Source organism: Physcomitrium patens, chromosome 16, assembly GCF_059467195.1.
Source record: "Physcomitrium patens ecotype Gransden chromosome 16, ASM5946719v1, whole genome shotgun sequence".
In the NCBI taxonomy this organism is placed as follows: Eukaryota; Viridiplantae; Streptophyta; class Bryopsida; order Funariales; family Funariaceae; genus Physcomitrium; species Physcomitrium patens.
Genome location: NC_143425.1, coordinates 14,422,265 through 14,449,867, shown reverse-complemented (window position 1 = coordinate 14,449,867; position 27,603 = coordinate 14,422,265). Strand labels below are relative to the sequence as shown.

The following is a 27,603-nucleotide window of genomic DNA, read 5'->3' as shown; positions in this document are numbered from 1 at the left end:
TAGCTTTCCTCCCATCTTCGCTCCGTACCCTTGCATAAGCAGAACCATCGTCAAGTACCTTTGTTTCCATCCGTGTTGCCGTGATATAAGGTTGTCCTAAAATCAACAGATAAGACGTTGTATCTTGAACGAAGAAATGTTGCTCCGTCGCAACATCCCCAATCCGAATTTTGACATCTCGACAACCTCCATATAATTCGCCTCGTGTGTTATTAGCTGCTCGTATTGCCCATCCATGTTCCATATCAATTGGCCATTTTTGCTTCTTATAAAGATCTTTAGACATGAGATTTATTTCAGAACCATGGTCCACCAAGGCAACTATTGGTTCTTCTATATCTCCTACCTTCACCAATACCTCAGTAGTTGCCCTTGCCCAATGCTTTCGAGTATAATGGCTCAAAGTTTCCATTTCCTTGTCACTAGAATCTTCGAAACGTACTCGCTGATTATACCCATTCTTTTCATTTTTTGGTTGCTTGTAACCAATATCAACCTCTTCTTCATCTCTACATATTCTTGCATCAATAGCATGACTCATTCCAGTTTCGCTCATTAATTGCCTCTTTCGCTTAATGCTGTCAATGATAACATCATGAAACTCCTTCTTTGCAATTCCCAAGACTTCTTTCAATGTGAATTCCACCTTAGCGTTTAATATACGTTCTTCCAACACCCCTTTCAAATTTGTTGCCGCTTCAATATCAGAAAGTAGCTTATAAGCAATTGATTTGCTCTTATCTTTTGTCTCCGTTGTTTTTTCTCCCAATGATGCTGAGGTATCCTTTACAGGCAATTCTTGTGAAGCTGCCTCCCGAGCCTTGTCTCCTCGAGTTTGCCTCTTAAAAGAATTTCCTTCTCTAGTATCATCAAAATTTCCTCGTCTTTTTTCTTCCATCAAAGCTTCATGTTGGCTCTTAGCAATATATGCATGAACTGAAAGAGACTCAACAGGATCCTCCCAACCTGTTCTTCCTCGTATTGTAGCTACAATTCTCAATAACGCTTCTCGAGGTAATTTCCCTTCTTGCATTGTAGAAACGGCAGAAGCCCAAAACTCACTACTTTCCGTACTTCCACCAATTTCATCATCTACTCTAGCACCATAACTTGCACTTTCTCGTACTACTGTTTCATGCTCTTTTAAGTAATCTTGAACCAATGCTCTCATTCCTCCCTTACCAAAATTGGTTTGAAGAAGATCCTCCCTATCTTTCAATGCTATCTTCCCATCTTTCCAGCAAATAATTCTCTGCCGTATCATATTATTAAATTCATTGCAATCTTTTCTAGTGTGTGAAGCATCATCACATCAAATGCATCTTTGTACATATCCTTGTTTTGAAACATTCTTCGAATTGTTTATAGAAGTATTCTCTTCAAGTCTTGCCAATTTGATTTGAAGATCTCGCATTCCTCGTATAATTTCTTCCATACCCATATCTGCTTTCTTTGACAAGGATGTCGAAGGTTGAACTGTAGGCATTGTCGGTGGTGTTGTACGTACTGGAGCTTTGGGTGCTTGTACTGTTTTCGGAATATTGCTCCTATTCTTCCTCCTTTCTTTTTTTGTAAGTAACCCCACCGCATCTTCAACGTTCTTCCACTTCGTTGTCAATCCTTCATCTTCTTCTTTGTCTTCAAGAAGGGGTTCTAATTTCTCTTGCAATTTTCCATCAGCAGCTTGAAAAAATAGATCAACTTTGTTCGGCTCCAATGTCAATTTTTCTACCTTCGATAATTGAGAGTACTGCCTCTCAAATTCCCTTAGTAGCTCTGTTGCTTGCAAATTCTTATTGGGCCATTTAATCCATCCCAGAAACAGCTTCTTAGTAACGCGATCAGCATCTTCCAAGAAATATTCGTCTTTCAATGCATGTGAAAAATCCTCCCATGAATTCCCACAACGATCCGTAATCGATGTAATGTGGTTCCTTATCTCCGGTATCATGGCAAGTCCAAATAGTGCAACCATTTTCTTCTCAGAAACCCGATTTAATTCCATTTCACGAACATAACATCTTAAATACCTTGAAATATTCCTCCCATCAAATTGATCAATTTTATTGACCACTGCTTGCAATGCTTTGGTTGCCAAAACTTCCTTTCGATCATTGCTTTGCTGTTGCTGCATTGATAATGAGAAGGCTTGAAACAAACTAGCAATAGACGGATCCATGTGCATACCTTGTCCTTTAGAAGACTCCCCACCAGAAACTTCTCCCAAAAATCCTTCAAAATTTTTATTTTCGTTATCCATAAAAATAAAGATAAAATCAACCGAAATCCAATACCTTCTACCTCAAGCTTTCACGTCGGGTTCACCACTTATGTCGTATTACGTGCTTTCCTGCTCGAGAACGCGCCGGGCGTCTGGCTGTAGAAGGTAGTATGGAGATTTGCCGATAGTCAAGCAGTCTATCAGTTTTTGACTACTGGAATATAAACGACTGCAACAATGTACCGTAAATCTATACGGATGCTCTTCGACTGCTTGTCGAAATCTTTTTTTTTTTTTTTTTTTCCCAGCCGATAGGTCTCTAGACATTATAGAGAACCCCGAACAACCCAAACTGTTAATCTTCAATACCCTTTTGTACTTATGATCCTGTATCCACCGACTATCCTGTTAGATTAACCGAATAAATTTCATTCATTCCGCATACTCAATCCTATAGACACCCCTTTAATCCTTCAATCACAGACGTAACTCGATTTTACAAAACAGTCAAGAGTATTCAAACCCACTTCATTTAAAAATCCCGATTCACCATTACAACACTGACTTCAGTAGCGATTGCCTCAGTCTTTCCAAAACTCTACGAAGAAGAAAAATCCAAATTCTATGTCTTTCCTTCCCCGACCCGAAGCATGAAGCTCCTCTCTCTAATTCCCTTGATCTTCCAAAAACCTCCAATGAAAAACCGAACTAGTAACCTAGCAAAAGCTTGAAAACTCGCTCCCCTCCCCGATTCCCCCGAAAAAAAAACCTCCCCCCTCAAAACTATATCCCCCCCTAACCTTATCCTCTGAATTTCTTCAATCTTCCATCTTAGATCCGGAATGGGCTCCCACCTCAAGCTTGGATCCGAAATTGGCTCTCGCCGTCAAGCTTTCTCCTCCGTTTTACCTTTAAGAAATCCATTTACCGAATACAACGTTCTCTGAAACGGCACAGAGAACAGGACAGCCTGAAACAGAATCGAACCCTGTAATCGGGACCACATTGAGTCGCCCGACCAATTCAGGTCCTATATTGGGAAAGATGCCCGTAGTAACCTGGATGTTCCCGTAATTGGGTCAAATTGGTCCTCGCGTCAGATTGGCTAAGACCCGTAGTAAGACCTGGATTTCTCGTAATTAGACTACATTGGGTTGACCGCCCAATTCAGGTCTCATATTGGATAAGAGGACCCGGATTGGATTATCAAAATTGGATCCAATTGGCTTCTCGAACCCGTCATGTGAATTGGTCCTTCTCTTCCCACTGACTCCCGTTATTGGAATCGAATGGAGCATTTCAGTATGTCCCGACTGACTGTAACGGAGTGACTGAACCTGACCACTCAGTATTTGTACTGGAGTTGGTTGATGCTCCCAATATTCGAGGTAACTGAATATTAATAAAATTCCTCTTTCTTTTTATTTTCACTGTATACTCGTGTTACAACACGACACCAGTGTCATCGAACTAAATATCCTCTATACCAATGGGACAACCAGGATTATTTTCCAACCCTATATGGAACAAGCCTAGTAAGTATATACCGGTAGAGACATCCAATATGCATGATGGAGGTGCAAGAAGACCACTTCATCATTTTCGTTGCAGACAAGTTAGTCATTATGTCAATGAATGTTTCAATCCTAAAGCTAGTAATGATTATGCACTAATGTAAAGAAATTACAAGCAGTCAAGGCATACTTATCAGCAATGTAATGCTCCATCCAATTTCAATAAATGAGATCAGCAAATGCAAAGTCAAAGAAAAATTGAGGAGATAAATCAAGGTCCTCAAGATTCTCCGATAAATTGGATGGAATGAGTTCAAGTCATTCTTACCAAGAGTCGAAAAAAGAAGAAAGGACCAATTCAATATTCGGATGAGTTTGATGTGAAGGACGAATTTGATCCAATTACGGGGACATCCAATCCAGGTCCTACTGTAGGCCTCTTACTCAATATGAGACTTGACTTGGTTGGGCAACCCAATGAGGTCCCAAATACAGAGGCTTCGATTCTATTTCAAGTTGTTTCATTCTCTATGCTATTTTGGAAGAAACATCCTTTCAGTGGAAAGATCTTCTTAGAAATAGGAATTCCAGGGAAGCACCGTCGATTGTTCCAATTCGGAGTCCAAGGCGAGAAAAAAGGGGACTACACGGAGTTAAAAAGAAGGAGAGGATAAGGAAAGGGATATTCAGGAGATTGGTTTTTTTGGGGGTCAGAGAGCTAGCTTCAAGCTCCTTCGAAAGGTGTGGAATTGGGTTTCATAGGATTTGGGAGAACTTTGGCAATCGTTGTTGAAAGTCAGTGTTTGTATTGGTGAATTAGGTTTTTTTTGTAATAAAATAATATCTGATACTCTTGACTATTTTGTGAAATTGGAGAAACTTCTGCAGTTGAAATTTAGAGGTATCTAGAGAGTTGAGTATGCCGAGTGCATGCAAAAGTTTGTGTTAATCTGACGGAACAAATAGAGGATATTTGACCATTAGTATAAAGAGGTATTGGAAGTTAGCAGATTGGGGTTGTTTAGGGTTTTTGTAATATCTGAAGATCTACCAGTTGGAATAAGGTGACTTTTGGCGTAGTAAGTCAAAGACTTCTAGGCGGCAGTCAAAATACATCAATGTGGATTAACGACATTTTCTTACAACATGTAAGTTAGATTGGATTGAAACTTCTTGAGCATTTAGAAGGCTTGCAAAGATACTAGTGGTAGAAATTTACAACAATCGGACAGTCAGATTGAGAATTACAACTTGCTGAAGCTCACTGTCTAGAATTAGGATTAAAAATAAAATAAAAATAAAATAAAATAAAATAAAAAATAAAAAATAAAAAATAAAAAATAAAAAAATAAAAAATAAAAATAAAAACTAACAAATAATAAAAGATTTTGTGCCTATAATATCTTAAAGTTATTAAAAATAGTATTTTTAAGCACTTTATATTGGGATTAAGTTTTTACATTGAAATCTGAAATAGTTTGTATTTAGATGGTTGAAACCTACTAGCCTACCTGGATACTTGCAAAACATTGTTTTATCTTCTACAACCAGACGCCCAATGCATTCTCAAGCAAGATAGCACGTAATACGATACCGTTTCTAATGGTATAAAGACTTCAAGTGGTATTTTAAGCCAATATCAATATTTTCAAGATACATTTAAAAAAAAGAATGTAGATACTCTTCTAAAACATTGTCCCTATGATTGTTCAATTGTCTCTTAAGAAAGAGTACAACCGCCATTTGGACCAATCTACAATTTATCACAAAATGAGTTGGCCAAATTCAAGGATTATATTGAAGAGTATCTAGCTAAGAATTTCATACACCTTTCCAAATCTCTAACAAGAGCTTCAATTCTATTTATAAAGAAAAAAAATTAATCATTGAAGATGTGTGTTAATTATCAAAGACTCAATAAGATCTCTATCAAGAACAGGTACTGACTACCTTTAATATCTAATCTTTTTGAACAGTTGAATCAAGCTAAGATCTTTACAAAAATAGATATATAAGGAGCATACAATTTGGTATGCATCAAAAAAGAAGATGAATAGAACCTTGCATTTCGAATCAAGTAAGGATATTTTGAATATAATGTCATGCTTTTTGGACTTACAAATGTGTCTACTGCTTTTCAATATCTTATGAATGATATTTTTTGAGAGCTTTTAGATAATTTTGTTGTTTGATATCTAGACTACATCTTAATTTATTCTAAAAACATAGAAGAACATGAATTTCATGTTCGTCGTATCTTACAAAAATTAAGAGATGCAAGACTCTATGTCTAGATAGAAAAGTATATATTCCACACTACTCAAATTGACTTCTTAGGTTATATCATTTCAAACGATGGACTTATATTGGATCTTAAGAAAATTCAAATAATTATAGATTTGAAGATCACAAAAATGGTTTGAGATGTTCAATATTTTTTGGGATTTGCCAATTACTATCAGATCTTCATCAAAGACTTCTCTCAAATTATAGCTCTATTTACACATTTGACTTGTAAAGACAAACTTCAATGGAATCAAAAAGCAAAAGCAGTATTTGAAGCTTTAAAGACAACTTTTGTTACTACACCAATTTTGTATTATATATACTTCTTTAAGACATTCTTTATGAAAACAGATGCATCAAAATTTACTTTGGATGTCGTATTATCAGAAATAGAAATAGACGATAAACTTCACTTAGTAGCTTTTCATTCTAAAAAATTTTTGACAACCAAGATTAATTATGAGATCCACGACAAAGAGCTTCTTGTAATTGTGGATTCTTTCTAAGAATGGCACCATTATATAAAAAGGTACGTCTAATCAAGTCACAGTATATATAGATTATAAGAACCTCAAGTATTTCATGTCAATTCATATTTTGAATCATTGCTAGGCTTATTGGAGCATGTCTTTGTCAAGATTTGAATTCAATATCACTTATCGGCTAAAAAAACAACAAGGTTTGTCTGATGCCTTTTCTAGACATTCTTATCTTAAATCTATAGAAAGACATGCAACTTTTAATCAACAAAGGATAATTTTATTGAAGCTAGAGGAATTTCATCTTTGAGCACTGAAATCATTATTGATTGTTGATTCAATTTTTTTCAAACAAATTCAATCAAGTATGTCCTCAAATCCTCTTATTCATGATATTAAGAATACTACTTTTAAGTCTCGTGATACTTCTAAGTATGAGTTCAAGAACAACCTACTTTATTTCAAAGAACGCCTATATGTGCTAGAAAGAGAAACACGTTTACATGTTCTTCAAGCATGTCATGACTTTCCAATAGCAAGAAATTTGAGATACAATAAGATTTTAGAGCTAAGAACAAGAGATTTTTCGTAGTCCCAAATGTAGAAGGTATTGAAAAACTTTGTTCAATCATGTGACATTTGTTCAAGATCAAAAATACCTCAACATCAACCTTATGGACTTCTTCAACCATTACCTATTCCAGAACAACCATGGTTTTATGTTTCTATGGATTTTATTATAGATCTTTCAATCTTAGGATCAAGTGATTCTATATTTGTGATAGCAGATTGTTTTACCAAAATGGTACATTTTATACCATGTACAAAATCTATCAGAGGTGAAGAAATTGCCAAGCTTTTTTTTGACAATATATATTATTATCATGGATTGCAAAAAGTTATTATATCAAATAGAGGGACTCAATTTATATCAAGATTTTAGAGAACTATTTTTAAGATTTTAAAGGTGGACATAAAGCTTTCTTCAATCTTTTATCCTCAAATTGATAGACAAACAGAGTGCGTAAATGAAGGTTTAGAGCAATACTTAAGGTATACCATGAATTATCAACAAGACAATTGGAGAACCCTCTTGCCATTGGTAGAATTTGCTTATAATAATACGATACATTTTTCTATACAACAAACACATTTCTTTGCCAATTATGGTTAAAAATCCATAACTTGATACTTTTGACTTTTCAAAAGTTGATAATCCTATGGCAGAAGGTTTGGCAAATCATTTGTCAGAGCTACATGTAACAATAAAGGTACAATTAAAAGAAGCTTAAAAACAACAAAAGATCAATGTGGATGTCTATCGAAAGAAACAACCATCATTCCACATCGATGACAAGGTATGGTTACTTTGTCACAATATCAAGACCACTCATCCTTGTGATAAGTTGGACTATCCTACGCTTAATCCATTTCCTATTTCTGTACAAATCAATCTTGTTGCATGTTGTTTACACCTATCAAAGTCAATGAAAATCCATCCAGTATTCCACATGTCTCTTCTTGAACCATGCAAGAGAGTGGACATACCAAAAAGAAGAAGACAAGCTCCACTTCTTCCTATAGAAGTGGATAATAATGAAGAGTTCTAAATGGAAGAAGTCTTAGATTCAAGGCAGCGGTAAAACAAATTGGAATATCTTGTCTATTGGCATGGATATGATATTAGTGAACTCACATAGGAGCCAATAAAGAATCTTGCAAATGCAAGAAAGGCAGTGGAGGCTTTTCATTGACGACATCTATCTAAATTAAGATGAAGAATAATAAAGCTTTATTATAAAAGCAACAAGGTCCAAAGAAGATTGCATTCTACCTTCTATCTTTTTTTGTAACTTTTATATATTTGTGATGCTGAGGAGATGAAGAACCAACAACCACTAGATTCAACTCAAGAGCTTTCATTTGTAGACTTATCAGATGAAATATTACGATTGTCACAACCTTTTAGATGATGAAATTAAAATGAAGATCCTCAAGAATGACATGTCCTTCCTCAAATAGACAACAAGATACAATGTATTTTGTATCATGACCTTGGAAGAGACTCCCAATGTTTGGTGATTTTATTAGAGATAGGAATAATTCTTGACAGTGTTCCAAATGTTTTATTTGAAGGAAGTTACAAGGGCCTCAACAACAACTAATTAACAGGGCGATCTTCTTACCCTGAGTCATGGCCATAATCATGTAAGCTAATAATTACATATAGAAATAGGTAGAAGTAAGTAAAAATAGATAAAAGTAAGTTAATTCTATAATATTTAATATAGAAGCTTCCTAGAAATTTTCTAGATACTGCTTTGACTTCATAAGTGTCTTTAATTGACTTTTTGGATTAGAAACGTGGTCAACAAGTTGGCCATATGCCACACATGTTGTTAGCTTGAAGATCAAGCTAACTATGTACCCACACGTAGAAAAACTTGCCTTGTAAGTCAAGGCATGTGCCCTACAAAGTCAACACATATTGGAGGTCCTATAGAATGTCGCCACATAGCCTCTAGTTAGAGAGTGTATATAGAGACAAGAGTGAAGGCTTCTTCACTCTTGACAACTCCTTTCTTGCTTCTAGTCTGTTTCAAGGGTCTCTAGTTTTCTTGTCTTTTGGCAATAGCCATTCCAATTTCTCTTTCAATATATATACTTGTTTATATATATTTTGTTACCTCTCTTTGAGTGAATGCTCACTTGTTTGAATTATTTTTTCATCGAATTCTTGTCCTTGACAGATTGACAAGAGTCCACTTACAATATCAGAGCTTTGTTTTTCTTGAGTAAGAGTGGATTACCCCTTTCTCTTGACAAGACGTAAGCGTATTAGAAGTTTGCGGATTACCCACTTCTAAACTGATATTGTTCTTAGTATCTTCTTTGTTATCAAGTCTTTTCTTTTTCTTTTGTCTTAAGCAATATCAAACAAATTTTTCTTCTTAGTATCATTATGGCAGAGCTTGTTGAAATGAAGAGTGCAATGGCACAAATGCAAGAACAATTGAGAGAGTTAATGCTTGCGATGCATCAACTCAATTCACCAACACAAGAAAGAACAAGAATAGCAGAAAGTGGAGATATAGAAATGATCAAAGCTGCTTCAACATCTGCACCAAATCACATTCCTTCTCCAATTGTACAACACCCTGTAAGCACTAGAGAACCAAGAATTGCTTTACCCGAGAAATTTGATGGTATAAGATCAAAGTTTCGAGGGTTCATCAATCAAGTAGAATTGGCAATTGAACTTCAACCGCAAAGCTATCCAACTCCAGGATCACAAGTCATGTTTATTGGCACTCTATTTTCTGGTTCTGTATTATCGTGGTTTTCGTCTTTTTTTGAACAACGAAATCCAATATTGGACAATTTAGAAGCTTTTTTGGCGGAGTTTCGATCTATGTATGGTGAACACGATGCAACTCGTGTTGCAACAAACAAGATCTAAATTTTGCGACAAGGAAACCGCTCAGTAATAATGTATGCTTCACAATTTTGATAACTTGTAAATGACATCAAGTGGAATGATGCTGCACTCATCAGTCAATTTCTTTATGGATTGCAATACGAAGTAAAGAAATTGATGCTCAACTTACCTGATCCTCAAACTTTGAGTCAAGCAATCGATTTTGCGGTAAAATGTGACAATCGACTTTTTGAATTTCGATTCAAGAGTCGTACATGGGAACCTCAACGTTATTACTCAATGGCAACATCAGCATCTTCGCCAAACGTACATTCGGAAGTAGAAGACATGCAAATTGACGCGGTACGTTTTAAACTCCTAACTGAGCAAGAAAAGATTCGTCGTCGTCAAGAAAGATTATGTTTATACTGCGAAGAACCTAAGCACAGTGCTCAACATTGTCCAAAGAAACAACGTAACTATAAAATGAGGGGTACGGTGGTCAAAGAAGACAACATGTCAGAAAACGGATTTGTCCAGCTACAATAGGGACCGTGCAGCTGGAACCTTGTACAATTCCTAATGAAGGTCCTATCCTCTCCTCAGAACCCTCTTCTTGTTTTATAATAGAATTATATTTAGGACCTAAGAATTACAAAGCCTTTGCTTTATTAGATTCAAGAGCCTCAGTATGTTTTTTAGATGAACAATTTGTTAAAAGTCATAAAATACCTTTTGTACAGAAAACTAAACCCGTACATGTAGAAGTCATTGATGGCCGTCCTTTGTCTTTTGGAGATGTCACTCATGAAACTCGCCTTATAAAAGTAACAATAAACGGTCATGTTAGCTACATAGCTTTTAACATAATTAAATCTCCATCCAATCCAGTTATTTTAGGTTTATCCTGGCTAGAAAAATATAACCCTCGAATAGATTGGAATTCTCGTAAACTTGACTTTTTCCAAAGCATTATTAATAGTTCTACCAACCAAGTAAAAAGTTATAAATCTAGTATAGTAAAACCCGTACTTATAGGTGCAAAAGCATTTATATACGCAGCAAAAGAAGGATCAACTTTTGCTATTTATACTGTACCTATTTCTGAAAGCGTAAAGACTTCAAGTGGCATTCCAAGTCAATATCAGGATTATCAAGATGTTTTTGAGAAAAAGAATGCAGATATTCTTCCTAAGCATCGCCCATATGATTGTTCAATCGACCTCAAGGAAGGAACTCAGCCACCATTTGGACCAATTTACAGTTTATCGCAAGATGAGTTGGCTGAACTCAAAACATATATTGACGAGAATTTAGCAAAGAATTTCATACGCCATTCAAAATCTCCAGCAGGAGCTCCAATTCTATTCGTAAAGAAAAAAGATGGATCTTTGCGAATGTGTATTGACTATCGAGGACTCAACAAGATCACAATCAAGAACAGGTATCCATTACCTTTGATATCAGGACTCCTTGATCAGTTGAATCAAGCTAAGATCTATACAAAAATAGATCTAAGAGGAGCATATAATCTAGTACGAATTAAAGAAGGAGATGAATGGAAGACTGCGTTTCGAACCAAGTACAGGTATTTTGAATATAATGTCATGCCTTTTGGACTCACGAATGCACTAGCTGCTTTTCAACATCTCATGAATGATGTATTTCGTGAATTCTTAGACAATTTTGTCGTCTGCTATCTAGACGATATCCTGATCTATTCTAACAACGTCGAAGAACATGAAATACATGTTCGTCAAGTATTACAAAAACTTAGAGATGCAGGATTGTATGCCAAGATGGAAAAGTGTGCATTTCACACTACTCAAGTTGACTTTTTAGGATACATCATTTCAATTGATGGTCTCATGATGGATTCTAAGAAAGTCCAGACAATCATGGATTGGAAGATTCCAAGGACAGTAAGAGATGTCCAATGTTTCTTGGAATTTGCCAATTACTATCGGATCTTCATCAAAGACTTTTCACGAGTTGCAGCTCCACTTACACGCTTGACCAATAAAGACAAATTCCAATGGAATCAAGAAGCGGAAGCAGCATTTGAAGCCTTGAAGACATCGTTTGTCTCTACACCAGTCTTATATCGTGTTGACTTTTTCAAGGCATTTTTTATGGAAACAGACGCATTGGATTTTGCCTTGGGTGCAGTTTTGTCACAAATGGGAAGAAATGACAAACTTCATCTGATAGCTTTTCATTCAAGAAAATTCTCAACAGTCGAGATCAATTATGAGATCCACGATAAAGAACTGCTTGCAATCATGGATTCCTTTCAAGAATGGTGTCATTATCGAGAAGGCACTTCTAGTCCAGCCACTGTGTATACAGATCACAAGAACCTCGAGTATTTCATGTCAGCATGCGTGTTGAATCGTCGTCAAGCTCGTTGGAGTATGTCTTTGTCAAGATTAGAGTTTATTATCACTTATCGGCCAAGAAAACAACAAGGTTTGTCTGATGCATTGTCTAGACGTTCTTATTTTGCACCAAAAGAAGGAGATGCAGCTTTTGAGCAACAAAGAACGGTCCTCTTGAAATCGGAGCAATTTCATCTCCGAACAATGAAATCAACATTGACTGTTGATTCAACTTTTCTCAAGCAAATCCAGTCCAGTATGTCCTCAGACCCTCTTGTTCATGATATTGAGAATAATTCTTCCAAGTCTTATGATTCTTCTAAGTTCGAGTTCAAGAATAATCTATTATATTTTGAAAGACGCCTATATGTTCCAGAAGGAAAAGCACGTTTACGTGTTCTTCAAGCACGTCATGATTTTCCAACAGCAGGACACTTTGGATATAATAAGACTTTGGAACTCATATCAAGAGATTTTTGGTAGCCACAAATGTGGAAGTCAGTCAAAGACTTTGTACAATCATGTAATATTTGTTCAAGATCAAAAATTCCTCGTCATCAACCTTACGGACTTCTTCAGCCATTACGATTGTCACAACCTTCAAGACGACGCAATCGAGATGAAGATCTTCAAGAACGACATGTTCTTCCTCGAATAGATGGTGAGATACAACGCGTTTGGTATCACAATTTGGGAAGGGACTCCCGATGTTTGGTGATTTTGCTAGAGATAGGAACAACTCCTGATGGTGTTCCAAATATTCTATTCGAAGGAAGTTACGAAGGCCTCAACAATGATCAAATAACTGGATGGTCTTCCCGCCCTGGTATGGGACACTACCGATGGTTGAGAGGCCCTATCAATCATCTTCGAAGAGAACAAAGATCAGAGTATGTGGCGAATACAATTCGTCGCATCATAGATTTCCTCAACATATGATGACCGCTCCTCGTGGAACTCGTCCTTAGAAGGGGGGGTAATGTCACGGCCATAATCATGTAAGCTAATAATTACATATAGAAATAGGTAGAAGTAAGTAAAAATAGGTAAAAGTAAGTTAATTCTATAATATTTAATATAGAAGCTTCCTAGAAATTTTCTAGACGCTGCTTTGACTTCATAGGTGTCTTTAATTGACTTTTTGGATTAGAAACGTGGTCAACAAGTTGGCCATATGCCACACATGTTGTTAGCTTAAAGATCAAGCTAACTATGTAGCCCACACGTAGAAAAACTTGCCTTGTAAGTCAAGGCATGTACCTTACAAAGTCAACACATATTGGAGGTCCTATAGAACGTCGCCACGTAGCTCCTAGTTAGAGAGTATATATAGAGACAAGAGTGAAGGCTTCTTTACTCTTGTCAACTCCTTTCTTGCTTCTAGTCTATTTCAAGGGTCTCTAGTTTTCTTGTCTTTTGGCAATAGCCATTCCAGTTTCTCTTTCAATATATATACTTGTTTATATATATTTTGTTACCTCTCTTTGAGTGAATGCTCACTTGTTTGAATTGTTTTTTCATCGAGTTCTTCTCCTTGACACCCTGATATGGGACACTATTAATGGCTGAAAAGGCCTATTAATTATTTTTGAAGAGAACAAAGATTAGAGTATGTGGCAAATACAATTTGTTGCATCTAAGATTTCCTCAACATTTATAGACCACTCCTCATGGAATTTATCCTTAATAGGGAATGTAATGTTACAGACATATACATATAAAGCAATAATTATTTATATATTTTAGATAATAATAGGTAAAAGTAAGTTAATTCCATAATATCTTCTTTAGAAGCTTCATTGACGGTGCTTTAATTTTATAGATATCTTTAATTGACTTTTTAGGTTAGAAACGTGGTCAACAAGTTGGCCATGTACCACACATGTTGGTAGCTTGAAGAATAAGCTAATTATATAGCCCACATATAGAAAACTTGCCTTATAAGCTAAGCCATGTGTCATGTAAAGTCAATACATATTAGAGGTCCTATAGAACATCGCCACGTAGCTCTTAGTTAGATAGTATATATAGAGGCAAGAGTGAAGTCCTCTTCACTCTTGTCAATTCATTTCTTGCTTCTAGTCTAGATTTAAGAGTCTCTAGTTTCTTTGTCATTTGGCAATATCCATTCCAGTTTCTTTTTAATATACATACTTTATTTCTATTTTGTCACTTTTGTTTTGACATAGATTTTTCAAGTTTATGCATCTTCTTCCAGTTCATATCTTTGACAGTAGGATCGTACATTTGACAAATAATATTGATTCTTTATATTGTGCACTTATTCTTATAATAGCTAAAATAGTTATATAATATATGGTATATTCTTTATGAAATTGTTGAACCATTATACCTTCAATTTGGACTTCTATGTATGTATTACTATTTATTTCTTATCTTAAATTAATGCTTATAATTGAAGTTTTTGCCTCTTTGTAATTATATATGCAATGTAAATTATTTATTACATTTTGCATTGCTTCAAATTGCATAGCTTTATCTTCACATATTGTATCAAGATTTATGTAAACATCAAGCAATGTAAATATATTCTCATGTTAAACAATAAAGCCAAAGAAAATATGCTTATCTATTTTTTTTGATATCATCAAAAAATCTCTATCTAGATTATATTTTGTATTCAAATAAAGTTACCATCTTTTGTTATATCCTAAATCTAGATAAATTTAAATTTAAATTTTTTTAGTGTTGTTTTAATTTGGGTTATAAAATATGTGTTTGTATAATGTAATGCACACTTGACATTTCATTGGATCAATGGCAAGTATGTCCTTATTTTAGGTTGCCTTGCACTTTCAAATTAAAGTGTGTAAAGTCCTGATATAGTGCAACATGACAACTCAACTAATAAATGTGTAATTATCCCCTGTGTATTAATATTCAAATAAAAGTAACCCTTGCTTAAATTCTTCCCATGTTGAATGACACTGTTTTCTTTTGGAGCCAGTTGAGCCAACCAAAATAAGTACTCTTTGCTGAGGGCAATGTGCCTTTCCCTTGCTTCCATTCTTACCATGTTGAATAACATTAATGAAAGGCATGCTGCCCTCCACAAAGCAAACAAAAACAATAAATGTGGGAGGGAAAGCAGCTGCAGCACGCACAATATAATCATCTACTTGGACTGCCCGGGGAACTGTGCAGATCTGAACAAGAGCCAGAATAGCAGCACACAAAGCTTATGGGGAAAGTCTAACCAGCTATAAGCCCTTTGTTGGATGAGGTTTGCTAGAAGGTCCGACAGACCCTACAATACATGATCATTCAGCGAAACCAGTGATTCCGCATACATCTCTTGTAGTAGATTTGTTCCACCCTCTTCGCCCTTGCTAAGCATGTCTCCATGCACCTGCTCTGCTAAAGATACCGTCGTAAAATCCTAACCCCAAGTGCCCAATTCTCCTGTTTTTTGAAAATAAACGTGAATGTCTTGCTACTCGTATAACTCCTAATTCAAGATTAAATTTTTGCAACTAAGAAACGACTGACTTCCAAATCTAGCCAACTCTTTCTGCACTGGATCTTCAGTAGACTGTTTACAGGGGCCAATATTATCTAGTTTGCACCAATCTCGGAACTCCTCTCGGCCGGAGCTCTGTTCGTTGATCGACATCGTTGGGGTTTGGACTGTATTGGTGATGCACAGTGCTACAACCCGGCGATCGAGGGTTAAAAGGGTGTTCATTCTGGATTTTGTGTTTTAGCGCCTTGCACCTGAAGTAAATCGAATATAATTGGCTAACTAATCATGCCTGTTCACCTTCCTGGTTGTTGTAGTTGGTAACTAGCAGCTAAGAGCCTAGTGTTGTACTAGGAATTATCGTTGTTTTAATTGAGAGGCAATTTTGATCACAACGGGGGTTGGAAATCATGTTAGTAGCATAGTATCCAGGCACTTACAAACACAAGGTATCCTCCATGTTGCCGTTGCAACAAGTCCATCTGAACTGAAATATTCTGATCTGCAAGTAATTAGGCAATCCTTCAGGTCGACCCACATTGGAAAAGTTGAATGCATATGATCAATTCATCTCCAATTCATGCAGACTATTCCAACTGCTGGACTCGAGGTTTCAATAAACCAGAAAAAAAAAAAAAAAAAAAAAAAAAAACACACACACACACACAAAACACAAAACACAAAACAAAACAAAACAGCAATAGTTCTTGACCAACTTGATCCCGCCTTGGCGCTATTGTGAGTTCAGAGATAGCCTTCATGAATTAGACCTCTATCAGTTACACAATTTATGGAAGTGGAACTTAGACGACGATCTTTGGTCTGCATTGCTGTGGAATTGCTCATACGATGCTGCCAAAGTGTCTGAGATCAGTTCTACAGCGGCAAGCACCACTCCCATAGAGGTAACGACGAATTTCCAGGTTGAGTTTCCTGGCCAAAACTGAAATCTCCAGATAATTCTATATTCATTCCGTGTGAAGTTTGTAAACTTCCTTGTGACTGGAAATTTCTGTGCAGATTGGAGTGGCTATCGACATTAACCTCGTGTTCTTATCTGAGAATCTGTCTCCAGACGAGACCCACCACATTCAGCTGAGTTTGATAGCAGAATGAGTCGTGCACTGGCTGAATTGAATGCTGTTTGTTTTTTGTTTTGTTTTGTTTTTGTTGTTGTTGTGGCAGAAGCATCTACAACTAGCGCACAATTGTTACACACGCATTTGTGCTTTTTTGCAACTTTTTAGGCCAGTGAAGGTAGCAAGTGACTTCGTCAGTCTGATTTTGATGTTGAGAAACTAATCATTTAGCCATGTTTTTGAAGAAGAACAGTTGTATGCAGTTCAACACTTCCAATCGTATGGCTACAGGTTAAACAAACATGACACCGTCCAGCTTCCGCAAGGTCGTCTGGCAAACCTTTGCAGTGCAAGATGATTATTGAGCTCATGACCCATGTCAGGATCGCTGCATGATTTGGATCTGAACAAGTGCACACTTCACACGGCTAAGTCTCACACAAGATTCAAGATGTGAGCAGAACAGCTTAGGAACCCAATCTCAAAACTCCAAGACTAAACCCTAAACCCTAAAATTGGGATTTTTCTTGTGGGAGAGATTTTAAACGGGCAGCGGATAATGTAATTTTTGTTTGCAAATGTTACATCCCATGTACAAATAGGTCTGCTAGCCCTAACTAAAAAAATAAAGAATGGGAAATCAAATGGGAGGTAAAATATGAGGAGTAGAGTAGATATAGTTTTGGTAGAGTTTATGCAACAAATGTCATGGTGCAAACATGGAGGTGGATACTTTAACAAAGAAAATTTTCTTTTTATAGCAATCTTCTTGTAATTTGTATTCAAAGTTATTAGAAGTTCAAAAATAAGCTTTTAGTTTTAAAATAATAAATGCAAATTCAAATTTTTAATCATCTTAATTATATGTAAAACTAAAAAATAATAATTCCATAACCTACAAACATTAATACTATATGTATTACTTAGCTACTTTTAATATTCCAAATCATTATAGATATATATATATATATATATATATATATCAATAGCATAGAGCTTTGTTGGATTGCTAAAAGATAAAAATTGATTCGTATAGAGACATTATTGTCTCCTCAATAATTATTCCCAAAAAGCTTATAATCTCGAAAAATTTATTGAAATTTTGATAACCAACTCCAAATGGTACCTAAAAATCTATTCTTATTTGTTAGTTTGATAATTAATAACCTCTAGTAATAAAAAAATAAATTACAAAAAATGTATTTAATTAGCAAGGAGAGAATCATATATGTATATATATATATATAATATGCTTGATAAAGATATTTTATTTTGTGATTAAAAAAGAATTAGAATTATTTTTATGATAGTCTTTTGAAACAACAATACTATTCATTGGTTATTTGTTTCTAATTTATAATTTTTCTTCTAATTCTTCTTTTAAAATTTTATATAAATTTCTATCCATTGCTATAGAATCTTTGGGATAAATTAATAATACTTTGAAGAATATTTGATCAATACCATTATAAATTCTCTTAGGTTATGTCAGAAAATTCTTTTATTTAGAAAGATTTTAGATCTTACAAAATCAAATTGAAATTTCTTGAGGTTTCTATTCAATTTAAATTTGATATTTTTTAAAAAAATTACTTAGTTAACCTTTAAAATATGTTTGTTTGAAATAAAATAAAATTTATCAAATAAAAATCACTATTACTAAATTTTATCATATTTTTATTAAATTTTTATGAAATATGTTAATTTTTTAAAATACAATAAACTGGTTCTTTTCAGACATAAAAAATACTTTAGAAGATAAATAAATAAATAAATAAATAAAATAAGATTTAAAATTATACAAGCTTTTTGCAAAAATCAATCAAATTTGTAGTATAAAAACATATAAAATATTTTACCTATTCACTACGATTATAAAGAACTTAAATTTACTAATAAACTAAGCAACATAAACTAAAATGATAGAGAATTATTATTATTATTATTATTATTATTATATAGAATTAAATTAAAAAAAATACGTGTTTAAAATGCATTAGAAAATTAAAATTTAAGATATTGACACTTTTTTACATTTAAATTGAATAGAAATATATATATATTGACTTTTTTATTTTTAATTTAATTTCCACGAGTGTGAGATTTGTATTCTTGATCGCCCTCTAAACTTGGACTTTACTCGATACCATTTAAAGTGTTAAATTTAAAGATAATTTCTTTCTTTTAATTCTATATTGTATAACATTGATACTACATCTCTGATATTCTTATTTTCATAATAACTTTGTACATCCAAATCCAAGAAGTATGAAGAGAAAACTAAAGAATTGAGATGTCATTGTAATTAATATTTTTAAACATATACAAATTTTTAGAAGTAAAAATATTATTAAGGTGATATAATAATACTTATTTCATATGTATATATACACATATAAATTTATTATATATATATATATATATATATATAAACCATGATATATTTTGATTTATAATATCAATTTAATTTTTTTTAATTATATAAAATAATTAAAATTCACTACTATATATGTTTAATTTAAATGTTGATATTTTTATTCTTTAATGTTAAAAACGTCTAATATATATATATATATATATATATATATATATATTTAAAGAACTAAAATTAACTTAGAAGTTAAGAAAGGACAAAAGAAAGAACAAATAATATGCTTTGGCAATGCACTAAATTCTCCTCCATTTATTTCTATGTCTGTAAGAATGATTTTTGTTTAAATTATGACTTCTTCAATCAAACAATACTTTTTGTATGTCTCTCTTTGTATGTATGTATATACACACACACACACATATATATATATATATATATGCATGTGTGTATGTGTGTGTGTATGTATGTGTGTTTTATTTACAAATTGAAATTTAATAATCATTATTTTTTTAAAGAGCATTGAGTTTTACAGATTATTTTAGTAAATATTGAAAAAAAATATTTTATTTGAAAATATATGTTGGTATTAAATCAAAAGATAGAGAAGAAGTAATTGCCACTATAATAAAAAAATTAAATAATAATAATATTTTTGTAGTGTATATTTATAAATTATTTCAATTATATATATATATATATATATATATATGCATAGTCAAAATTAGCTAAAAATTTAATTTTTTGTATTAATTACTTTTAGAAATACAAAAAAATAATGATTAATTATCATAAATCATATATATATATATATATATATATACACTCACATAAAACAACTACATAGTTTATTGGTTCTACACTTAGATATATATAACTATAAAAACATTGTGTGTTGAATAGTTAAAGATTATTTTAATTTTAAAAGCTTAAATTTGATTAATCTTCATCTAAAGTGGATTTTGGTAACTTATTACAAGAGATTGTATTTTTAAGTATTTTTTTTATTTTTTTTATTTTTTTATCACATTTGATAGGCCTTTTAAATCATATAACATATTTTTAAAATTTTGTGATGATATAATATCTTTCTAATATATATATATATATATATATATATATACTTATTTATATTTCATTTAGTAGTAATGATATAAATGGATTTGTGTATTTTAATAAATTTGAAAATCCTGCACATTATTTATAAATTTATAAATTAATAATATAAAAAATTCTAGTCGTCTATTTAATAAGTCATGATTTATTGGTTATTTTTAGCAATTCAGACTACAAATAAATGCTTATTGTATTCTTTTTTCTTATATTTTGTGGAGCCTTAAAATAATGTCTAAAAAAATTCTAATTTTCTAAAAAAATATTTTATAATATAAATATATAATATGGATTTGTTAAGAATAAAACATTGTACAACCAAGAATAATAATCCAATTAAATTATTCCAAAAGTTGAATTGGACAAGGTGTTTTATTATTGAAATATCTTCAAATACCGTGAATTCAATTTTTTTAATTTAATAAATTTATGAATTAGAGTTATTGTTGTATCATAGCATAGCCTTTTTTCATGTACTGTCTTGTTTTAACAAATATGAAATGAATTCTTTGTGAATATCTATATATGATACTGCTGATGTGCACATCAAACATCAATTCACTTCTTTTGATGTAAGCTGCCAATTTTGATCTGGTTTAAAAATGAATTTACAAGTAGAAATATTAAATAAATTAAAATAAAATTGAAAACATACTACAAAGTAGAATAATTATTAAACAATGAAGCTTTGAACTTTACTTTTAATTAGAAGTAAAGCAATATAATTGAGTACAAACAAACATTATTTTTGGAAAGCAATAAATATTAAAATATTAATTATTTTAAATTATTTAAGTATTACAATTTTCTCATATAATCCTATTCCCATGCAAATCCTTGAAGAATGAGCCTCATTCACCACCTCCTTTTTCCCCACCCTCCGTACAATTTAAGAAGACATAAAGGGAAAAAAAGAAAAAAGAAAACATGAGTAAAAAACATAAGATTTAGAGAATTGTTAACACTACATCTCTAATTGATATTGCTACATCCCATGTGACCACCACACAATTTAAATTGACTAAAAGTCACACTTTTACTCTTATGTTTTTAGTAGCCAAATATATAATAAAAAGATAATAATAGATTAATAATTAATAATTTAAAATAATTAAATTATTTTTTTTTTGAGGAAAAAATATATATTTAAAAAAAGAAAAACTTACAACTTGTTTTTTTAAAAAATATTCACTATTTCTGTCTCAACCATTTCCCTTGTTTGAAGCAAAGAAAGGAAAAAAATGCACAAAAAAAAGAGGCATACAATAAGTTAGTTGTCTATGAGGAGGTCACATGGGGTGTAAAAATATTAATTGGAAATGTAACGTTGAAAATGCTCTAAAATTTATCCCACACGAGAGTAAAATAAAATAAAATGAAAAGGCTTCCTAATGTAAAAAGCAAAAGGATCCCGCGAGCCAGATTCACCCAAGGGGACTGAGATCGTTACCGAAGGGCGCTCCCACACCTTTCCCGCACCTTTCCCACGCCTTTCCACGCGTTGAGAACGGCTTTTCCTTTTTCCTAACGTGGCCACCTGCATTCCAAACACAGTCACGACGGATGTGAGCCGTCGATCCGACCCACGCGACCGCTTATCGCCCGTTGCTTTATACGACCGAGGCGCCTCGTGGAAGCCAACAATTCGATGACCCGGATGTCACTGCCTAATGGCGGTGACATGACTCCCAGGCAGTGTTCCGCAGCGCCCCGGCTGGGCCTGTGTTCAGGAAACCGGTTGTAGGCAGTCGCACGACGGCACAGTCCGGTCGTCGTGGTGGTCTCCTTCGTCGGCTCTTATGAAGCCGTGCCCTCCGAAGAATGTAAACTGTTGTTCGTTCAGTGAAATAGTGCATCTCTTGTGCTGGTGGAGCATGTGGATGCTGACTGTATCACGCGTCGGCTTCGTAGGTGGTTGTGCTGCGTCGGAGCAAGTTGCAAGGCAGTGTGTGTAGTCGAACTTTGCGGAGAGGATCTTCGTGTATTTGGTTTTTGGTGAGGTATATGGTGGGATCGGCGGAGAGAAGTTGCGTGGCGTTCATCAGTGGATATTTGGTTGTAATTCTCGTGGGATATTAAGCGGTTTGGACTGGAGGTGTGGGAGCTTGTAGCGAGAGCGGCAGTGGTTTTAGTCCTACAGAAAAAGATTTTTTGTTGTTGATGGCGGCCCTTAGGGTAGAGATTTTGGCTGGCGCAGGCAGTTCGTCGCATGGTCCGTCTTTAGTGAGCAAGAGGGGATTTCTTGTGAAGAATGCGTGCGTTGGCAAGAATACTGCTGTTGTTCAGAGGAACTTGTCGAGGATCGGGAAGAGTCAAGCGGTTTCGAAGAAGACTTCTGTACGCGTCAACTGCCGTGGAAGCAATTTGCCCTCTGAAAATGATGACGCGAATGTGCCCGAGAGTGTTGAACTTTTGAATATTGTGCTGAACTCATCGGATTCTGACCTGCCAGCTGTGTCAAATGTACCGTACAAGAGTAGAAACGAGTCTACCACTCGTCCACCGAAATTTTCCACTCTTCGAAATTTTGGTGAAGGAGGAGCCGCCGTTATGAGTGGACTCGAAGGCTCCGTATTAGAGCTTCTCGCTGCGAATGTTCAGGCAACTGCTGACCTTAAGAGGTATGCATACTTTCTTCTTTCCTACCAATCTAAAACCACATGGGTATGATTCTGTGTGGAAATGTGACGTGAATGCAAAATTCGCACAGGTTAGATTTGGATACATTTTTTGAAATGCGTATCACTAACAGGTAATCGTTATGCAGATTTGAGACTCTCTCAGGTCGAATGGCTATGATGGCTTTTTTTGTTGCCATTGGAATCGAGGTTGTGACTGGAAACAGTGTATTCAAGGGAATTGATATTAAAGATTTAGGAGAATTCGCGGCTCTTTCGGGTGTAGCTACGCTCACCGCAGCTGGATTCGCCTTTGCCTGGCGAGCAAGAACTGACGTCGCTTCCACTCTCTCCAAGGGTGCCCTTAAACTTGTTGACACTGCAGTTGACAACATGATTGACGGTCTTTTCTTCGAGGAGGACGAATATAAGAAGTAGACGGAACCGTGTATGGAAGCATGAACTGTGCACCAGTTGTGAAAGTTGTACTCTTTCCAACTCATGCTTACTATCTCGGTGGTACCGTTGTATATATACTAGGAGTTCTAGGATAACGCAATTCGATACGCTTGGCTCTAATTGAGCCTTTGTACAGAACAGAACTATACTTTAAGTCATAGAACTATACTCTTGATTTCATTGCTATTGAAATTCCTTTCATGTTTTGATTAATTTTTGTTAATCAAAACATGGATTATACCATAGGATAGTGCTGCAGCTTTAGACATGTCATATGTGCCTCCATCAGATTTACAGCAAAGCAAACAAGTTTCGAATTAAGAATGGGAAAGCATATAACCTATGCAATTGTAATATACATTCTTTGTTATGAACAGTGGTTTCAGCGGTTTGACACCTATTTCAGTGATGAACGTTTTATTGTTGCGCGGCGTCTGCTTTAAAATACCTGAACTTTGCTTTGCAGAATTCGTTTACCTTATTTCATTTCCATGAATCCCTCCACATTCGTTTGTGCGTCCTCCGTCAAATAATGTATGTGATGAGGCTTTCGTAATGATTCTACTTCGGACTAATCTAGGTTTAGTTGCCTCTACAATCATTGAAACCAACATCAACCGTGACGCACAATCGAAAACAGACAAAAATTGTCTACATTAGGCACCAGTTCAGTTTGCACATCAGATTGATAGCTGAGAAGTTTCCACCATTCTTGAAGCATGTCCAGTTCATGTCGAATGTTTGACATATGGTAATGAGGCTTTGTGAGACTCTCCACTCTTTTTGCCGAAGTTCTGTAACCGACCATATTCGCTTCAAGTGCAACACTTCAATATTTTTGAACTATTTCCTGTTGCTGAAAAATAGGTATTGCCGACTTGGTCTTATGTCACCAATTCATGTGCTCATGATCTGATCTAGGTTACCATCAAACACCATTCGATCAAATCTGCTCGTGAAAATATTTTCTCAACCAAGATCAGGCCATTTTAGAGAAAGGGGCTTGCTGCCTGCACACTGATTCCTCGTTTTAAGGAGAAACGAGACTTGAATAGTTAATTGAAAATACGTAATAATAAGAACACAATGACGGTTAAATAAACGTTTTAGAAAGACATCGCAGTGCCCTCGATTATTCGGAAGTTAAATTTAACTCAGTGATAAGTAAAAAGAGTACTTCCTTCGGAAGAAGGAAAAGACGTGCTAGTTGCTTCTTGACTTAAGGTCGAATTAACAAGCAAGCCAATTCCTGCTCTTCAGGACTGCCATCAGCAAGAAGTCGTGCATCTGGGTAGCAGCTTTGTCAATGCTTTTCAATGTCACTCGCCGGTTTCTCCCCACTGTTAAGTCGGAGATGTATTGCTAACAACTCATCTATGGTGACTCAAGTGAATCATTCCGAGTTACCAAACATCCCTACTCCTGAATTTCGTCTTTTATTTTCAAGGGAAAGCAGGATAGATTCTGAGGCTATTACTTCGTTTGAAAAGGTACGTTGTTCATCCCGACCTTTTCAAAGAAATTTCGTACTTGGCCGTCTGGCTTAAGCTGAGGACCACACGAGTAGAAAGTGGCAAATGAATTGTGGTGCTGAATGCAGTTAGTAGTGGCCATGAGGAAAATATTGCATGAAGTTATTTTTCTTTTTTAATTGATCCTTAAGCAATTTTTGCATCACAACTTTTTATTGTTATTCGGTGTGGTATGATCATACTGTTAGGACATTTATCCTACGCATCATCCGCTCACTTTACTTCGTAAGTTTAGATCTTGGAAGCACGACTGAGCACTCGACGTCCGGCGTGATTCCCGAGGTAATACTCGCAAATGTCACAGTCGCGGTGTGTATATTACACCACCCTTAGTTTTTGTGTTGATTGTATTTTGCATTATGGATCATATTTAAACTACTGTTGTTTTATTATTTGTGAAACTCTCTCATGGTATCAGAGCGGGAAGGTGCTCGTCCTCTCTAGCACTTGCTACCTCGTTGGTTCTCCAGTTGCTATATGATCACTGAAGCAAGCTGCCCCGCCGCTTTGACAGATTAGTTCTACAAATCCAGTCCGAAAAATCAATGCCCTCACTTCAGGAAATCTGGAACCGCATGCATATGGAAGAAGCCAATGCCACTCTGCGGCGACCTCACGAACCAACAGAAGAGGCGCTTCTAATGCGAATTCAAAACCTTTACAGTCGCAGATTCAATTGACCGACCGCTTCACAGCAGCCCTGGCATCGACACAATAATTACCGCCAGCAACCCGGGAGTCAATCATTGAGCCCTATGATTTGCCACCACTGCGGGAAGCCGGGACACACCTCCCGGTTCTGCAGAGCTCCCGCACTGCTTCCTTATCAGCCAAGCTCTTCTCATGGAAACTCCATCACTGGAGGAGCCTTCAGTACCGGTCCTCCCCAAAACAATGTCTCACAGAAGCTTGGAGTCAAGCTCACCGAAGAATTTTCTGGTGAGCTTCAGAACCATCCTAATGACAATGTCATTCTAAAAGCCTTAGAACTCCGCACACTTAGCAATTCAAACAATGATTGGAACCTTGATTTAGGAGCTTCCAAATATTTTTTGGTGAATTACTCAGCCTTCAATCACATAGATCAGTTAGACATTGCCTTCTTTGAGTGGCATTGGCTTCTTTGAGTGTCCTCCCAGAGTGGCATTGGCTTCTTCCATATGCATTGCGACCTCAACTTTAGGAGCCTAGCCTTGATCAATTCACAAAATGTAATCATGGAAGTACTTTAATTTATTGTGCAAAATTAGAATTGTCCAATGTGTCATCAAGGGAAGCAAACCCGTCAAAATGTATCCAAGTTCTCTTCAACTAGATCTACAAACCTCTTGTCAATGGACTTTTCTATGTATCTTCAAAAATATGGTATAATTCGATAACTTATTATTGCTTGCTCATCCCAACAAAATGGAGTGTCTGAACGCAAGAATTGAATGAATAAAAAAAAGGCGATGCTCATAAAAGGAGAAATACCTCCCTTTCTTTTGACCAAGGCAACTCATACTATAGTCCACCTAGTAAATTGTACTCCAACCATGTCAAACTCCGACAGGACACCACACAAGCTTCTTATTGGTAACAAATCAAACCTCAACAATATAAAAATCTTTCGATGCCTATATTTTATGGAGAGAGACATCACACAGAGAACCAAGCTTGAATCACAATCCACAAATGGTATTTATTTGGACCCAGATGACCTTTAGAAAGCATATCGTATTTATCTTCTTGCTTATAAGAAGTTTCAAGTCACAAGAGACGTCATTTTTGACAAAACCTCTTTTTTTGAAGATTACAGCAATGAAGAAACCAGCACAAGTCGATTATTCAATTCAAACTTAATCTACAATCCGACCAACAACAATTCCTGAGATGATGATAATACTTCAATGCCAACTACTTTTGACGACGCTAACAAAATAACAAGTTTATCTACTACAAAACTCAACAAAAGCATTTCAGAGCCTCCAATCAATTTTACCTCACAAAGATTGCTTCACATGACCAACAATGCTCCGCTCTCTACGAATACAAAACAGACAAGTTTGATTCTAAATCCAGCCACATCATTACTTCTTATAAAAAATAAGCACATATTGCCTTCTCACCACCAGTTTGAAAATCCCACCACATGAAGTTCTTAATCAGGCAGAATTTTATCAAGTAGTTGAGTGGCCTACCTTAGAGGCCACCAACGATCTCTCTTTTCATGCAGCAACAATTGATTTCCTTAGCAAAGTGATCCATCAGCATCGTGATTCATAGAGGAGTCAATCTTGATGTACTTCAAAGCACCCAAATTGGCTCCAGGACTATTTTTGCAATCTCTTGGATCTGCCTATTGAACCAAACTCTTATCAAGAAGCAACTCAAGACCGTGGTTGGAAGAAATCTGATCTATTTATGCAAATAAAATATCATCTCTCACTCTTTTTCCATATGGCCATCGAGCAATATCCACTAAGTAGGTGTTTAAAGCAAAATACAAAGTTAATGAAATTTTCTAAAAAAATAAATCTAGATTAATCATTTGTGGATTTGAACAAAAAGAAGGCTTGGATAAATACTAAGGTGGAATTTACATTGAAAGAGAATTTAGGAATTGTAAAGAAAGAATTTCATGATGTTATTATTGACAATATTAAAAAAAAAAA

The 27,603-nt window shown here is 34.9% G+C and overlaps 1 protein-coding gene and 1 long non-coding RNA gene across 2 annotated transcripts; both read left to right on the top strand.

The window, feature by feature from the left end:
- Positions 1 to 22,179: 22,179 nt before the first annotated feature.
- On the top strand, positions 22,180 to 23,826 carry LOC112293962 (stress enhanced protein 2, chloroplastic). Its single transcript, XM_024543991.3, has 2 exons — positions 22,180 to 22,961; positions 23,108 to 23,826. Exons 1-2 carry the CDS (start codon positions 22,501 to 22,503, stop codon positions 23,394 to 23,396), a joined length of 750 nt encoding a protein of 249 aa, XP_024399759.1. The 5' UTR covers positions 22,180 to 22,500; the 3' UTR covers positions 23,397 to 23,826.
- A 518-nt stretch (positions 23,827 to 24,344) lies between these two features.
- On the top strand, positions 24,345 to 26,205 carry LOC149987669 (uncharacterized). The gene is made up of 3 exons (XR_016506834.1): positions 24,345 to 24,907; positions 25,138 to 25,231; positions 25,464 to 26,205. It is a non-coding gene; the product is annotated as an uncharacterized LOC149987669 (long non-coding RNA).
- Positions 26,206 to 27,603: the final 1,398 nt, after the last annotated feature.